This window comes from the organism of the source record quoted next, unplaced genomic scaffold, assembly GCF_019419815.1.
Source record: "Pyrus x bretschneideri cultivar Hongxiangsu unplaced genomic scaffold, Pyrus_bretschneideri_v1 Contig9, whole genome shotgun sequence".
Taxonomy (NCBI): Eukaryota; Viridiplantae; Streptophyta; class Magnoliopsida; order Rosales; family Rosaceae; genus Pyrus; species Pyrus x bretschneideri.
The window spans coordinates 3,434,804-3,453,312 of NW_025999831.1; the positions used below are offsets into that span (position 1 = coordinate 3,434,804).

Sequence of the window (18,509 nt, forward strand, 5' to 3'; positions counted from 1 at the left end):
CTATAGTATACTTGAGAACAAGGCAATGCTTGCAACAACTGAAATGTGATTTCCAATCTTATCTGGGTATCCCATATACTTTGTAAATGTTTTTTAAGTTAAATAATATTTAAATGCAAGAAAGAAAACGGCAAAACCCATGTATGCACATCAACAAATATACAAATTAATATATAGCATCGTTTCCATTTAGGTTTTTCTAGCATTTACCTAACGCTTGTGAAAGTGGCAGAAATTATATATATGCAATTAAGCACAAATTGGCAAAGTCACCCAACGTAAGAACCAAATCATAAATGAAAATCAACATATGTTGAGGAGTGGCCAAACATTCTGCTTAGGATACAACCTACAACATCAACAAGAACCTTGAGACAGTACAGTCATACCTTAAACCCATTGACATCTAGAACTATTGAATAAACTATCCAAGTGAACCATAACTTGAGTTTAATTAATACCAGGTATATATCTAAATGAATGAGTTTTCTCAAAATTAGACATTGACATAAAAGAAAATCGAGCTACGAAAGTTACCAGGCATCAAACTCTTCTTCACCATATCCCTCCAAGACTCTTTCCGTGTCGGACTCAAACTCAACTTCTTCATCAGCTCCTTCTTCTTCTTTCGTGTCTTCATCCGATATAAAATCTTCTTCATGAAGTTCTTACTTCAACAATTTTAGAACTCTCCCTAGGCTCTAGGGAACTACCTACCTCCGATGTCTTTCCAATTCTCGAACCAAGCTCAAGTTCTTCATCACCACCCTCCACAATCCATCCTTGAACCATACTAGCTTCACTTGCAAGTAGTATGTCCACTTTCTTCTCCTTCTCTCTTTTCTTCTTGTTCATAATCCTTGCATTAAATTAGACATAGACTAAATTATTTAACCTTGTTGTATCTAGTCTATTCCTTTTCTTCGTATGTATACCTTCAAAAAAACTACAATTTCTTTCACAACCGGATGAACTTGTAGTCAATGAGAGAATCTTTATAGACATCCTTTGCAAATTAGGCACACCATTCCATAATTATGCCACCATGCAACTAATGAATAAAAAAAAGCACACAATTAGTAATGAAAAATAAGTAGTAAACTCAAATTTAATAAATAAAATATAAGCATATGTGAATATTCATACCCGGATTATAGTTTTCATCATTCTCAACGTATCCAATTTCGGCCAAATGTCTTCCAAATCCACCTTCTTTTACTCTAACTTGTGCATCTCAACATTTATCACTTGGTTTTGAACCTCATAGTTATCGGGCAAGAACTCAACACAAATAAAAATCCCCTCCATGACAATTGGATCATGTTGTATGCTTTGATCTTTGAAGAAATAGGTTCAAAAGGTAGTCCGCCAAATGCAATGGACTATTAAGCCGCTCACGAGCTTTTTCATCAATAATTTGAAGAATTGGTTGATAGTTGGCCTCATTATTCTTGAATGTCTCTTTAATCTCCATCTTTGCTATTTTGTAACTCTCCATACAAAAACCTCATCGATGGCTTATTATCCCCATTCACAATTTGAAGCACCTAAAATAAAGGTTCAAACACATTCAAGCAAAGTGAGACCCCATTCCAAAAATGTGCACTCACTACGGGAGCATATGCCGCTTTCCCCTTTGTAGCCTTGACATGTTTGCATTGTTCCCATTCATCGCTAGCAATCATAACCTTTAAGACTTTTTTCTTATCCATCAAGCTTTGCAATGTGAGGAAATAAGTTGTAAATCTAGTGACTCCGGGCCTTATTATGTCCCTTTTCTTGGTATACATCCTCATTAATACCAAAGTTTTATGATGTGCATAAATTAAGATAGTGAAAGCCTTTGTCTTGTCAATAACTCCTTTGAACCTAGGGAGATTACCAATCCCTTGAAACATGAGATTCAAAGTATGAGTGGCACATCATGTTTGCCGCCGCCATATTGTTAGAAGCATTATCGGTTACCACTTGAATCACATTTTGAGGCACAATTTCTTCAACACACTTGTCAACATATTCAAAGATAGATTCCCCGGTGTGTGCTTCACTAGAGCATTCCTTAGAAGAAAGAAATATGGTGCCTTCCTTACAACCATTCAAAGCCCACTCTTCTTCATGGTTCTTAAGTGACTTTTTTACTCTTTTTACCTCTTCTTTTAATAATGGCTCCCTTAATTTGTATTGGCTTAGAGGTAGGTAACTCGGGCCAAATTGACCAACCGCTTCCATCACACGCTTGAAGCTATCATTATAAATAACATGGAAAAGAATACCGTCTTCGTACACCCATCGAGCCACATATTGATCCACTTGATGTGCTCTTTCCTTCCAAATTGCATCATGGATGTTTTGTTGCCGAGTCTTTTTACTTCCCTCATTTGATGAATCGAGATTGATGGCTGATGCAAACCTATCCATAGTATTATGAGAGAAACAGAGATCATCGTATTATATATTTTATCAGCATTCAACATTTATGATTGTGAACTATCTTTGTATGTTTATCAATTTATTTTTTATGGTTTTTAGTTTCATAAATGAAGTTTGACAATTTTTCTTCCTTTGCATTCTTGCATTTGAACTGCAAGTTAGTTTATGCTAAAAGTTGTTTAATAATTTAGAGAAAAGGTTTCAATTGATTGTCATGCAATGCAGCTGCAAATTTGATGATTCAAAATTAGCTTATCCATCTTCCATACAATTTCTAATCCTGCAGCAATGCGCGGGCATCAATTTCTAGTTATATATATATATATACTAAAAGAGAAAATAAACCGAAGCACAATGTTGTTCTAGTTTTACCCCCTATTTTTTCCCTTTTTTTCAACATTGCCATTTTACCTTGCTGTTAAGTGTAGCAGCATTCTCGAACACGTGGGATCTTATTCCCTCGACACTTGCTGCCTACTCCCCCCTCTCACTCTTGCTCACCGCTCTATACTTGTTCATCTCCTTTGTCGCTCACAATCATCTCAAAAAACCTTAAACCATCAAATCCATTTTCATAATTTCTCTCAGAATCGACGCTTCTCTTTCTCTCTCACCGTTTCATCATCAACAAATCTCAACCGTAGCCGCACTACAAGCCCATCTAGATTGAAAACTCATGAAGAAATCTTGGTCGTCGGTTGATAATCGGACTACAACATCGTCTTGACTCACCCAGCATCAGCATATTCTAGCTTCAAACCCTCTCCGACCCTTCTACCCAAAAGCTTTCTCATCGATTTGTCATCTGGTAAGTTATTGGATTTTTTATTTGGCATTTGATTGAAGTTTTCTGTGCATAAAATAAGAAAACAAACTCAAACCCCCAAACTAACGTATAAAATTCTACAAATTCTCTCACACTTAATCGAATTGATCTCAAGTGTTAAGGTTTTAGGGTTTTGGTCTTCAAATTCCAACGAATTATTTCCGTCTAAATACCGGCAACACAATTGTTGTTTGGTTGTCGAGAAAATATGTAAAAAAAAAATGATATTCTTCTCAACATATTTTGATAATTTTGTTGGATAAGTTCGTCCATGCACCTTAAATTTTATGTTTGCTTAGTACATGTTTTCATAATTAGATCATATCAAGCTCCATTCATGTCCACTTCTATTCCTAAGAGCCCGTCTTTTGTCAATGGCGACAATGGAGGCTAGGCCTGAAGCTAAACCAGAACCAAAAGAAATTGAAGAGAGTTCTGAACCTCTTCTCAAATACGGGTAATCAAAACTAAAATATCCTTTTTATGAACACCAATCAGCTTCTTCGCTCGCTAGGTCCATTGTTCCTCATTTTGCATGTCTTTTGAAGGATATTTGAGGATAGAGATTTAATACTCCTCAATTTGGGATTTCTGTGTTGTAGATTTTGCAACAATAATTGCATGGGAGGCAGGGAAGCCGTTGGTGATGGAAAGGGTGAAGGTTGCTCCACCTAAGGCCATGGAAATAAGGGCAAAGGTCAAATATACCTTAGTTTATCACATTGAACTCTACTTCTACTGAAGGTCAGCAATAATAGCTACTACATACATATAATATACATAAATATATATATATATATTTATATGTTTGTGTGTGTGTGTGTGTATGTGATTTTAAATGATTAACCTTTGAGAATTGCAGATTTGTAAACAATGAGTAGAGTTTTCTAGGCACATTTACTTTAAGTGAATACATTGGTGTTCATTCTGGTTGTCTTTCCAAAATTAAGCCCATTGCTCAGTTGGATAAAGTTTGCATCCTCAGTTGTGCCATACCGACAAGTTTGGTGTCCTACTCAATGCTTTAGAGCCTTGACTTATGCATCATAAACTGATACTACATATTGATTCGTTTGCATTATATTGGATATTTTGTTTTTTAATATTAGGTTTGGGTTGTCACATCCCGGCCTGGGGCGGATCACTTCTCGGGCCCACTCTACCACCGTAGTACGATATTGTCCGCTTTGAGCTTACCATTCCCTCACGGTTTTGTTTTTGGGAACTCACGAGCAACTTCCCAGTGGATCACCCATCATGGGATTACTCTCGAGCGCTACTCGCTTAACTTCGGAGTTCCTACGGAACCCGAAGCCAGTGAGCTCCTAAAAGGCCTCGTGCTAGGTAATGATGGGAATATACATTTAAGGATCACTCCTCTGGGCGATGTGGGATGTTACAATCCACCCCCCTTAGGGTCCCGACGTCATTGTCGGCACACCACGACCAGGGTTAGGCTCTGATACCAAATTGTCACATCTCGGCCCGGGGCGGATCACTTCCTGGGCCCGCTCCACCACCGTAGCACGATATTGTCCGCTTTGGGCTTACCATTCCCTCACGGTTTTGTTTTTGGAAACTCACGAGCAACTTCCCAATGGGTCACCCATCATGGGATTGCTCTCGAGCGCTACTCGCTTAACTTCGGAGTTCCTATGGAACCCGAAGCCAGTGAGCTCCCAAAAGGCCTCGTGCTAGGTAATGATGAGAATATACATTTAAGGATCACTTCCCTGGGCGATGTGGGATGTTACATGGGTGCCCCTCTGAATTTAGTTAAACGAAAAATTATCCTCAGTTGCTGTTTATTGGCCTCTCTGTAAGTTTGGAGAAACTTTGTTGATCCCAAATTCTTTGTTCTAATAAATTGCGTTTATTTTTTTTTCTGTATTTATACTGATACATGCATGATCTAGGCTACTGAAGGTGCAAGAATTTCTGGGGTGTGACTGAGTATTGGGGTGGAGTCGGTGGACTTGAAGCCCAAGAGGTTTGACGAAGGTATTTATTTTTTTTATTTTTTACATTTGGATTTGGTTTAACAGGTAGTTTAGTGGAAAAACACATAAACATATTTTTGCTTAAACATTCTTTTCCTAGTCATAACTAAGAAATTTGGAGTAAATAAACTTGTGAATTCGAGTGACAATGACAAACCAGTGCATGAGATGAAAAATGATTTGCTATTGTTATTATGTGTTGGACATGAATCAACATAGATAGTTAAGTTATAACTTTAACTTATATTTTTATTTTCTTCTGTTTTCATCTACCCAAGTCTACAATGTACATGCAACTAAGGAGAAGACCGAGACATCAACCAATGCAGAAGCTCCTAATAAGACTAATTGCAGATAGCACTACAAATGAGCACCACAAATTTAAGCTTGATGTTGGTATGTGATTTTCACTCCATCTCATCTTTTTTTTATTATTTATTAATGTTAGTTTAATTTTCAAACCTTTTGTACGTATCAAGTAATTCTCCACATAATTGAATAATGGTCCTTTGTTTTTTTCTCTTTTTCACCCTCCATCAATTCATTGGTTAAATAGATGCTTTGTATATATATGAAAACTTGGTTTTGATAGGCACCAAAAGTTTGGCCATAATAATTTGTCGTTACAATAAGATTAATGATTTAATGGGGTTGTGTTTAATTTTTTTGGGGTTTAAATTAAAGGGTTGAGCTTGATGGCTTTACTCTCTTCTTTTGTGTCTTTCCTTTGCTGCATTATGTGTAAAATTCAAATGCGTTCTTCAATTTTTTTTTATTTTTTATTTTTTAGTTTTTTGGAGTTTTCTTGGGTAAAGTTTGGTTTTTTATGGTGAGTTCTCAACTAGGTTTTGCTTATTTTTCTGTCTCCAAATATAAGTTATTAGATGCTTTTCTTTGTTTTCTTCTAATTTTTAAATTTATTTTTTTGTTATTTAGTGTGAGAAAATAGTTTCAAAATTGGAATTTCCATTATTTGGGCAAAGGAAAACATGAAGAGAACACCAAGAGTGGTGTCGATGGAGAATCCCTTCTTTGTGGTGGAAATCGACGGTCTATGTGCAACATTTAGCCCATTTTATAAGAGCAGGGGTCAAAATGAAGAACCAATGACATGGGGATTTGTTTAATTTTATCAAGTTTTGTACTAAGGTAAAACTCCCCCCATTTAACGTAGTTTTAAATGTTGATTAGTATGTGTGTAAAGATGATTGTGAGTATGGTTGTATATATGTAATAGTAGAATTAGAAACACTATTGTAATTATGTGAAACTAGAGTTGTAAACCTGCGGCATCGCGTGGGCTTTTTTGCTTGTATACACACTATTTATGAAATTAACCAACACTGTTTATTAAATAGACATTCTATTTATGGTACTACAACATAATTACTCCAACTATTTATGAACAAAGACATAATAAGCCACGGTTTATTATGGAAGAGTAGAAAAGACACATTAAATGAACCATTTTTTTGTAGAATCAGTTAATTGTTTATAGATGTTATTTGGTCATATGTGATAGTTTTTTGTTTGGAGATTGTTTTGTACCTGTTGTGGTATGTCCTCTCTAGGAGATTGTTTTGTACCTGTTGTGGTATGTCCTCTCTATTTGATTCATCTTCGTTGTTTGATTCATCCTCTTGAGTATTAGGTTGCCTTCTTTTATTCACCTTCTTTTTTTGTCGTTTTTTTGTAGGTTCTTCATGTGGCTATTCAGAAGGAATGACATCCTTAATTTGCAAACAGTCACATTAGATAGGTGTCATTTTATATGATAAGTCATTATTTTTGTGTTGGAAAACACTATTTTTCAAAGTGAAATATATTGATTATTGGTGATTACCTTGATTTTTTCCACTAGGATATCTTTGATTGCTCTGTGGATCATGTTTGTGTCCCATCTTGTGATCACCGAAATCATGTTTTCTCGTCCTTCTATTGTCTCCACTAGATTTGTGCGAAGAAATATCCAGTACTATATGAATTAAGTAAGTGATGTTAGTTTGTGCAAAACTTTGTAAGAAACAATTCATGTTATTTTTATTAACTATGTTGGTTACTTACCAAAACAAGGACGGTACATCCACCAGTGGTTGATTCTTCTCCTTCCTCCCTTTTTTTATTTATTTGCTTTTCCAAGCATCTCGAACAGATAGTCCCTTATGCATTTGGCCCAATTGTAATTGTTTATCTGCTGCTAGTTCATACAGATATTCAGGAAACTCTAGGTGATGTAGGTTCTGGAGTTTGTAAACAACAATGATTGAACAAGGTGTGCGCATATGAGTGAAGCAATATCTTGTACGCCCTCAGGTGTTTCATCTTCAAGTGCTTTCTCATATGCCTCTACAAGATGCTTCTTCTTGACTACCTTGACATCTGTGAAGTACTTTTTGATGAGGTGGTCATCATCACCAAATTTGGTTGATTTGTTTGTATTTGGCAGATCAATTCCTTCGTTGTTCAATCTGAAGATTTGGACAATATCATCGCTGGAAATCCCATGTGATTCATGACGCCCAAATTTAAACTTTTGGTTTGTTGGGTTGTAGTAGTTAATGATTTTGATCAAGTCCATGTCGGACTTCCTCTTCCTTTATGACATAATTAAAGTCCTATCCATGTACGTCTTCAGTAGACTCCAAAATGGCGTCTTTGCTAGTTCATCACAGACATCTTGATGTCGTTGTAACATAGGGTTGTAGACTTTCATTGCTTCTGCAAACCCGGTTATGTTGCATCTGTATTATAGGTATTCCTTCTTCTGTTTAGCTTCTTTTTTCTTAGTTTTACCCTTCTTTGCAAGTTTTTTGTTGTTTTCATCTTCAACAATGAAAATTATTAGGATACTATTTATTGAACTATAACAAAAAAATGCATGTTATTTATGAAACTACACTAAATAGACTCACTCTATTTTGTGTAATGTACCAAAATAAACCCCATTGGAAAAAAAAAAAAAAAAAAAACTACACACAAATGGCAGAAACTAACCAAAAAAATGATAGAACTCACAATATTTATGAAATATGTCAAACTTTTTATGAAATATCTCACACTATTTATGGATATAGAACAATATAACCCACACTGTTTATGAATTATCCCACACTATTTATAAGGAAAGGGAGCAAAACAAAACAAAATCAACCTAAATTGTTTATGAATGGGATAAAACAAAACCAAAACAATCCTCAATATTTATGATATATAACTATTAAGAACTGTTTATGGATCTATAACAATATAACTACATTGTTTATGAAATATCCCACACTATTTATATGGAAATGGATCAAAACCAAATCAAATCAACACACATTGTTTATGAAAGGGATAAAAAAAAAAAAAAAACGAAATCAATCCACATTATTTATGAAATGGAGCAAATTGAATATTAGTCCAAAATAGCTGCCAATATTTATGAGATATAACAATTAAGAACTGTTTATGGATATAAACAATATAACCACATTGTTCATATGGAAAGGCATCAAAACCGAAAATTATTTCTAGAATTTAAGCATAATAACCTAACTATTTTGTGAAATTGATGAAAAATAACCCCCAATCTTTATGAGATGTAACAAAATATACACTGTTTATTGATGGAAAATAATATAACCCAAACTAACTATGGATTTGAGGCAAAAATAACACACAATATTGCTTGAACTATCATAAAGTTAAACATGAAATTGAAGAATAGTAGTAAACACACAGAATTTCAGTTTTGGAAATAATTGATTAGTTATCAAAATGCAGTTTCTAATTTAAAAATTGATAAATTATATGGAATCAAGAACATGCAAACAAGGATTTTAGTTTAGTACCTTTTGTTTGGAGGCAACTTGTTGCTCGTTGGGAATGACATGCCCAACCCTGATATTCTCCAAACACCAGGGTAGGCACATGCTAGGCAACACCCTAACGTGACGAAGCCATATTTGGATGCATGAGAACTAAAAACAATTAACTGACATAAGTAAAACTTGTAAATTTAATTATAATGAATATGCAATTGTGGAACATGTTCAGAGCATACAACTAATCCGAGACACTAAAAAGGAATAATATAAAATTGAATGAACAAAGAGATGGGTCTTACACCAAGAGGACTCGAAGATACCGATGCGGGAGTGCCTTGACGCGAGGATTGTACGCCTCGATTCTAACTTCTGAGGGGGCGCAAAACAAAACATGAGTGGACCAAGTTGATATATAAGTAAGGGAAGTGTTATTAGCACTCCAAAAATCTCATTCTACACTCTTCACAAGTGTATTTTTCTTTCATAATATAGAAAGTTTGGAGTGTAGAATGAGATTTTTGGAGTGCTAATAACAATTCCCATAAGTAATACTAACATAGTTATTCAACAACATACTAACTCCCAAAGTTTATGAAAACTCATATAGCATAATAAGTAATAGGTCTTTTGAAAACCCTAACATGTCATAAAACTTCTTAAAACATATATTATATTTATTGTGCTAAATAGTAGTAGCACAAAGGCGCGCGCGCACACATACACACATACATCTTCATTTGCCTGAAGGCACAACATCTCCCGACCGAAGCCATCAACCTACGCCCAGCCGAAACCATTATAAATATCTTCTGCCATAGGCACCACATCTCTTGGCCGAAGCCAATATCAATATCTTCCCCTCGTAGGCACTACATTTCCCGGCCGAAGCCAATATATAAGTATCATTCGCCCATAGGTTCCTACATCACCCGACCGAAGCCAATATATAAGTATCATTTGCCCGTAGGCCTTACATCTCCCAACCGAAGCCAATTAATGATTTCATTCGTCCGTAGGCAGGACATTTGAGTAGCCACTAAATAAGCACATAAAATCATAACATAATATTTCTAATACATATATATCTATCTCAAAACGGAGCTCAGTAGCTAAAACGTCATATCGTAAAACCACGTTCATAAGTAGGTATATAGTCATCAATCATATATACCACAAAGAACGTAACGTTGATAAAGCACAATATATCATAATGTGTAAATCCAATTTACTCATAAACATTTCATAAAACGTAACCAACAAATCATACTTTTCATGTATGCATTTCTAATAGTAAAATATGCATTTTGAAAGGGGTCCACTCACAGATATTTCGCCGTCGAAGAGCCATGCAAACAAGAGAGGACAAAAATGCCATACACAATTGCACCTAAGCACATAAAGGTACCAATTAATAAAACTCTACTAAAACGGTTGAATTTTGGGAAATGGACGTCATAAACGGATTTAGGACGTCAAAAAACATAAGGGGGACCTCTAGTACCCTTACGTGCTGCCACAGGACAACGGCCTGGAGCCACGCACCGTCGCACACGCCACCACGTGCTAATTTGGGTCGCCAGAAAGTTCGTTGGAAAAGTCGTCGGACCCGTTGTGGACGGCGGCAGAGAACAGTACCTCCGGTGGAGGTGCGTGTGCTCCACGCATTGTCTAAGACAGGCATACACGCACAGATCCATACACCACCCACACGCTGGCCAGGGTTCTGGGTTGAGACAACTAGGTTGGGGTAGGGGTTTTGGGCCAATATTGACTTGGGTTTGGGTTAGGTTTAAGTGGGTTGGGCTAAGTGAATTGGGCTTGGTTACATAGGCCTAAGGTTTTGGCCAGATTAGGGGATTAGGCTGGGTTTTGGGTTTGGGCCTGGGGTTCTGGGCAATTGGGTTTAGGCTTTGGGTTATCGGGTCGAGTCGACCGAGTTTCAAGCTGGTTTCGATGAAAAAGAAAGCCGGAGCTTTCTAAGCTCCAGTCAACCTCGAACCTCAACCACAACCTACGATCTACCCACCAAATTGAAAACAAACAAGAGTAGATTAGGATTATACCTTTAGTTTCCTAAGTAATGGCCGAAGTTGGCCGGAAAACAGTCTGAAACCCACGGTGCTCGCCGGAAGGATCGAAAAGCAAAGTTAAGTCTATCGATTTTTGGTTTAAAAACAACCTCACAAGGCTAGGGAAGATAACGAGAGACTGGAATAGGTCCGAATCAAATAAAGTTTACCTCGAATAGTTGATCTCGAAACCGAACTCACTGGAAGGGATTTTCGGGTCGTCTTTGTGCTTCACAGAGAATGAGGGAAAGAGAAAACCCATCCCTGGTGATGGGTTAAGGGGTTCGTTGTCGTTGATGTGTGGGTGGGTGTGAGCATCTCGGGGAGAGAGAGAAGGTTAAAGAGGGTGAGCTGAGAGTTTTGAGAGAGAGAGAGCTGTAAGTCACGGTGAGGGGAGAGAATAAAGAAGAAGAGTTGGGCCAAAGGACACAAACAAAGGGTGGGCCCCTCTTAGGCACACCAAACAAGACCAAAAAGCAATCCCATTTCAAAATATCTAGCCTAACAAAGGGAAATTACCAAAATGCCTTTTCATTTCGTAAATTCCAAGACGGATCGTTACAGGGAACTTATTGCTCGTCATGAACTTGTTGTTCGGCTGGAATTTGTTGTTCTTTTACCATTGTTGAGTAGAGTTTGGTTTGAAATTTGGAGTTTGAAGTTGTAATTGGGTTTTGCGGAAAGGAATCCGAATTGGTTTCTTTTTGCTGGTTTGGTGCAATTAATGGTGATGGAGTGGTGGATTGAATGTGGTAACCGTTATGTTTGTAATGGGCTTGAGTTAAAGTTTCGTCAGGGTTATTTTTGGAATAGTAATTGTTATGTGGGTTGGCCTTTTATTTGAGCCCGCGTTTTTTGTTTTTTAAGGGTTTGGGTTATGTCCTTATGATTAAAAATTAAGCCATTTTTATTAAATAATAGTTTATGGTGATTTTTGGTTAAATTAAAGTTAGTCCAAGCCATTTTCGTTAAAACTCCCTAATTTTTATTAGCTTTAGAAGTCATTACACAATAGGTCGAATGTGTGACTAAATATGTCAATTAAAAGTGGGTGGGGAAATAGGATTAAGGGGTGTGATAACAACTCTTAATAGATTGTGAGAATTATTATCCCTTGTGCAAACAAAACAAACTTCTTAGAAATAAGATTCTTCAACCTCGGGAGTCATGCACCTAAAAAATAAGCTCAAAAAGGCTAAACCTTAGAAGACATAAGATAAACACCGTACTATCACCTAGAAGACAATACAAGGACAAATGACAAAAAAGGGCTATGAATCCCCTTAAACCCTTAACGCAAAGAGAGAGAAACACCACCCTTTGATGATTTTGCAATCAGCAACAAAACTCTACTACAATTAAGGTTCTAAAAATTAAGAGTTAGGCGCTAATTAGGTGGCAGGCAGAGACCTAGGCAGATTTTTTAATTTTAATTAAATTTATTGTCTCATAATAAAAACATGTAAATAAGTGACCAAGATTGATTGAATACATAAAATGTAATATGTATTCAAAGTTATTTTATAAGAAAAAAGCTTAAAGTTATTTTACAAGAAAATTATCTCCAAACCTTAACCTAAACAAACAAACAAAAATTGAACCGCCTAGGACCGCCCAGAACCGTATAGACACTTCATCAATTTTCTGGGCCGCTTTTTAGAACAGTGGCTATAAGTCACCCTAAACAAATGTCGAGCTTCCTACTCTTACTCCTTTGTCAAATGCACCAAACAGAAAACTACCACCTCAAATTTGAAACAACAGTCATCGCTTTGACAGCCAAGGTTGAACAATAAGTCATAACCATTATAAAATGCTATTCTCATCAAAAAGAGAAAGCGACCACAACCATAAATGCTCATGCAGCAGAGTAAGAGGTCTACCCCTACCAAAATAGAAATAGAAAGAAAAGGGATCAAGAAGAATGCAAACTCCAAAACCAAAGATTGAGGTTAGGTAGAGGTTAGAGTAGGACTTTCTTTGTTTCTCTCTTTACCAGCTGTGGTTTTCATGCTAATTATCTTTCTTTTACCATGGACGTCTTTTTTATAAACTAATAATAATTGATTTGCTTAATAAAGGTATATGAAGAGGCGACATAATTTCAACTAAGTGTGTCGTGTCTGGATAAGTTGAAACATGTATATTAGATATAAATACAAACGCAACATTACATACAAACAAATTCTTAATTACATGGAATTGAGTTCCCTATATTGTAGAAAGATTAGAGACCTCAGAAATCAAGCATGCAGATTTTTAACCCTCACAATTTCACGCTTCACCGTCCGGTTATTTTTATGACGGCAGCCACCTTTCGCCCTCCAAATTGTACGGACGCCAATGCATTTAAAGATAAATTTTTAATTTTATTTTAAAAAAATAATAATAATTTCCTCGCAATACGTCTCGGCAGCGTAGAAAAAGGAAAAGGGGAAGAAAGAGTTTTGGTCCCATTTGAAAAGGAGAAGAAAAATCTCAGAAAAAAAGAAGAGAAAATCTTATCGAGGAAGAAAACGAAAAACCGGAGCTATATCTTCGCCTGCGGTGCGATCCTGCCGTTCCTGCGCTCAGAAAAGCTAGGGTTTCTTAATTTTTATCTGGTTTCCGATCCGATTCCGCTGCTCTCACTGCTTATCGAGGTTCGACGTTCTCTCGGTCTCTGTAATTTTTGAGCTTTTTTGCATGTGTTTATCTGCTTTTCGAATGCTTGCTGTTGTTTTCGTTTTGAATTTTGATCTGTGTACTTATTTTTCCGATTTTTCGTGTATCGACATTGTTTAGTTTTTTTTTTTTTTTGCTCAGATTTGTGTTTTAAGTTTTCTGCGTGATGTTTATTCCGCTAAACATTAATCATATATTTTTTTTTAAAGTTAATCGAGTTTACTGTTAATGTTATGTAAATTGTTACTAAAGTTTTCATGTTAACCAGTTTCTAATGATAATTTTCGTAGACGAATCCCCCTTGAATGGTATAGTGGTAAGATTGATCAGGGTTTTGATCTGCAAGATATATAGAGATAAATCATGAGACCAATTTTTATTTGGAATCTGATTTTTTTGTTCGTTTGTGTGTTTGGTGCGTTAGGTTACGAATTGAATTTATTGAAAAAGGAGGGGTCGCGTTTTTCCAATTATGAGGACTTCATGGGCGGATTCTGTAGCAAATTCTCAAGGAGAGAATTCGACTGCTGGTTCATCTGACAATAACAGCTCATCTCGCCCTACACGATCAACTTATGTCCCACCACATCTTCGTAATAGGCCGCCTTCTTCTGATGCCCCGGCTCCTTCACAGCCTGCCCCATCACCAGCCAATGACCGTGTAGGTTACAATGGGCCTGCGCCTGGCCCTGCCTGGGGTGCTGGCAGTTCTAGGCGTGATGTTGGGCGCCCGGGATATGGTTCCAGTGGTGGTCGAGGTGGTGGTGGTTGGAACAATAGAAGTGGGGGATGGGACCGTGGGAGGGAGCGGGAAGTAAACCCTTTTGCTGATGAAGACATCTCAGAACCGACGTTTAGTGATCAAGAAAACACAGGCATTAACTTTGATGCTTATGAGGATATCCCAGTGGAAACTAGTGGGGATAATGTGCCACCACCTGTGAATACTTTTGCAGAGATAGACTTAGGGGAGGCATTGAATTTAAATATTCGGAGGTGCAGGTATGTGAAGCCAACTCCTGTTCAGCGTCATGCAATACCTATTTCTCTTGGAGGTAGAGATTTGATGGCTTGTGCTCAGACGGGTTCAGGGAAGACAGCTGCTTTCTGCTTTCCAATTATTAGTGGAATCATGCTGGGGCAGTTTGCTCAGAGACCTCGTGGAGCACGTACTGTGTACCCCCTTGCTCTTATTCTCTCACCTACCAGGGAACTCTCTTGCCAGGTTAGATTGTGCTTATGCCAGTAACATAACGTGTATTCTAGTGGTTTATAGGCAAAAGCTTATTGTTTCTGTTTTGGCTGGTTTGCAGATCCATGAAGAAACTAGAAAATTTGCTTATCAAACTGGTGTCAAGGTGGTAGTTGCTTATGGAGGAGCACCAATAAACCAACAGGTTTGTATAACTTGACTTTGATTGTGGCTTACTGATACTTTGGATCCTTGTCTACTTGCATGTGTTTATGTATAAATATATAATTAGTTGTGGGACCCACTCTACATTGAACTTCAACAATCCAAACCGTCTATTTTGTAAATCTCAATTCAAAGATCATCGTTGCAAAAAATCAATTCAATCCAAAACCATTTGCCTATTTAATTGTCACGACGAATTTTCAATGTTTCTTTAAACATAGTGTTTGTCAATTTCTTCGAACTCAATTAGATGCCTCAAATATTTCCAATTTGGCTAATATTTTGCAAGTATGATCTATTAATAGACAGTTCGGGTTGTTAAAGTTCGATGTGGTGTGGGCCCCACAACTAATCCCCATTTTTATTATTTGTTTGTTCATTTTTCAAGGTTCTTTATTATAGAATGAAGGCTCAGGTTATATAGGCTGGGTTGGTTTTAGGTTTATATGTTTAAGAGAGGGAAAGAGTGAGTCTGCGAACAAATCATTGAACATAATTTTGAGGTTGTGGTTATAGTTTTTTTTTATTCTTTTTTTTTTTTTTTTGCGTGGGAGATGTTTTTGGATGACTTGTATTCGGTTTGGTCCCAAGCCCATTCAAAGTATTAAACTTTTAGGAAATTTGGTTTAGGTCAATAAATAATTTCATATTTCAGCATAGATCAATGATCATTTCATTTTCTATCATAGGTCAGTTAAAACAGTTCCCCTTTTCAACTAAAGTCAATAAAGCAATTTTCCTTTCCAACTAAGGTCAATACCACTTGCTTAACTTTCTCTTCATTGATATCTCTCCTAAAAGCACAAAATGTTGATTGACTCAATCCTGTTGTGGAAAATTTTGTGACCTTAAATAAATTATTATTGGTGCTTATTCTTGATGCCACTTTCACTTTGTTTTTTGTTTTTGTTTTGATGATTCACCTCTTACTCTTTTGTTTTCCAATATTGTGTCAGTTGAGAGAACTTGAGAGAGGAGTTGATATTCTTGTGGCAACTCCGGGACGATTGGTAGATCTGCTTGAGAGGGCAAGAGTGTCATTGCAAATGATCAGATATTTGGCTCTTGATGAGGCAGATAGGATGCTGGACATGGGTTTTGAGCCTCAAATTAGGAAGATAGTGGAGCAGATGGACATGCCTCCCCCAGGTTTGCGACAGACCATGCTGTTTAGTGCTACGTTTCCAAAGGAGATACAGGTGTGTTTTAATCGGTAGCTGGGTTCCCTGTTGGATTTTTCTTTACTTACTGACTTGTATATAGTCATATTAATGCCACATGAACATTCTATATAGTCATATTGAATGCTGGTAAAAGTGGTTCCAAACAGTGGAATTCCAAACTGAAAGTATCTGATAGCTTTTGCAAATTTTTGTTGGAATGCAGCGACTGGCATCAGATTTTCTTTCAAAATATATATTTTTGGCTGTTGGAAGGGTTGGTTCAAGTACTGATTTAATTGTTCAAAGAGTTGAATTTGTTCATGAGTCTGATAAACGAAGTCATCTCATGGACCTCCTTCATGCACAGAGGGAAAATGGAGCTCATGGCAAGGTGACATGGAAGGAATACTCTTTGTTAAAGTTCTGTTGATTCTTTTGAAGAATTGGTATATCAGTATCCTGCATTCTATTAATAGTCGTTTGTCATTGAATTTGCAGCAATCTCTGACATTAGTTTTTGTGGAGACAAAGAAGGGAGCTGATGCATTAGAACACTGGTTGTGCATGAATGGGTTTCCTGCAACTACTATTCATGGTGACAGAACACAACAGGTAAATTGTTTGGCAAATTGATCTTGTAGTCTATCAGAAGTGATATTTGTTTCCTTATGTTTTGTGTCTGATGTTATTCGTCGTGAAAAAAGAAGTTGATCTCTCTCTCTCTCTCTCTCTCTCTCTCTAAAAAGAACTTTGTTGACCTATTTTGCTGCTATAGCTGAGCGAATTATTCTTCTACTTTTCCTGCAGCAAGTTTTAGTAATTCTGAACCATCAATTTTTCCTTCTAGTCATGTTCTAAACCATCTTTGAACCTGTGAGATTTCTCCTGTCTGGTTAATACGTAAAATTTCCAGTTTGCTAAACTGGAAGAAATTTCTTTGGTTACATTGGAGGGAACCGAACACTAGACGTATCCTAATCCTAACTCATTACCCCACCCTCCACCACTTAAGCAAACCCCAAGGGCAAACTGGAAGTAATTTCATCACTATGAAATAGCGATTCTTAGTAGAAAACTTCACTTGGTTGTAATTGTCATCCTTTTTTTCCCGTAGTATTTTATGATGACCATGCAAGTTTAGCATTAACCCGAATCCTCATATTGTTATGATGTGATGTACTTGTATGCAGGAAAGAGAACATGCATTGAGATCATTCAAGAGTGGAAATACACCAATTTTAGTGGCAACAGATGTTGCTGCACGTGGTCTAGATATCCCCCATGTAGCTCATGTGGTAAATTTTGATCTTCCAAATGACGTTGATGATTATGTTCACCGGATAGGTCGGACAGGGCGAGCTGGCAAATCAGGATTGGCAACTGCCTTCTTTAATGAGAACAATCTCTCATTGGCAAAACCACTCGCTGATCTAATGCAAGAAGCAAATCAGGAAGTACCTGCTTGGCTTACTCGTTATGCATCAAGGGCTTCTTATGGCGGTGGAGGCAGAAGGCGATCTGGGGGAGGTCGGTTTGGTGGCCGTGATTTCAGAAGGGACGGCTCTTCCAGTAGGGGTTCAGATTTTTACAGTGGAGGAAGCAGTGGTGGTGGATATGGCAACTCTGGTGGCTATGGTGGCGGCTCTGGGGGTTATGGTGCTGGTAACGGTGGTATGACCAGTGCCTGGGATTAGTGCTTCCATTAAATGCTGGATGTTGTTCCTCTTCTTTTTCTTTTTTGTCCGAGTATATAATATTATCCTCATAAAAATTAATGGACTATACATTTTGTTTCCTTTTCCTTTGTTGTTTATTTTCTAGTTCTAAATTTTCTTATGTGGTAACTTGAATGTTGGATATTTGAGGGGACAGGAGAGGATTGTTAGTTAACCTAGTTTTGTGGAAGCACCAGAGACTTGGTATGTTTAGCCGTCCGTCGTGGCTTCCCACATTCTGGGCTATTTTCCGCTAACGTGACATCATTTTACCATAAAAACATCAACATTGAAGCTGTTTATTTGCTATATCATCATTTGCAGACTATTTACAAAAATTCAAAAGATTTGGTTAGTCGTCTATTTGAACAAAGAAATTAACAGCTCACTGTGAGAACCGTACTTGTTACCATAAC

The 18,509-nt window shown here is 37.0% G+C and overlaps 1 protein-coding gene across 1 annotated transcript; it reads left to right on the plus strand.

The window, feature by feature from the left end:
• The first annotated feature begins 13,595 nt into the window (after positions 1–13,595).
• Positions 13,596–18,173, plus strand: LOC103928546 (DEAD-box ATP-dependent RNA helicase 37). The gene is made up of 7 exons (XM_009337601.3): positions 13,596–13,776; positions 14,223–15,023; positions 15,112–15,195; positions 16,172–16,414; positions 16,602–16,769; positions 16,877–16,990; positions 17,569–18,173. Exons 2-7 carry the CDS (start codon positions 14,271–14,273, stop codon positions 18,070–18,072), a joined length of 1,866 nt encoding a protein of 621 aa, XP_009335876.2. The 5' UTR covers positions 13,596–13,776; positions 14,223–14,270; the 3' UTR covers positions 18,073–18,173.
• The last annotated feature ends 336 nt before the right edge of the window (positions 18,174–18,509 follow it).

Bases quoted from the DNA above. Each gene is read 5' to 3' on its own strand.
- LOC103928546 (XM_009337601.3), top strand. From the start codon at position 14,271: ATGAGGACTTCATGGGCGGATTCTGTAGCAAATTCTCAAGGAGAGAAT. The intron at 15,196-16,171 runs GTTTGTATAACT...ATATTGTGTCAG, and splicing joins GAGCACCAATAAACCAACAG to TTGAGAGAACTTGAGAGAGG. The intron at 16,770-16,876 runs GTGACATGGAAG...TTGAATTTGCAG, and splicing joins AAAATGGAGCTCATGGCAAG to CAATCTCTGACATTAGTTTT.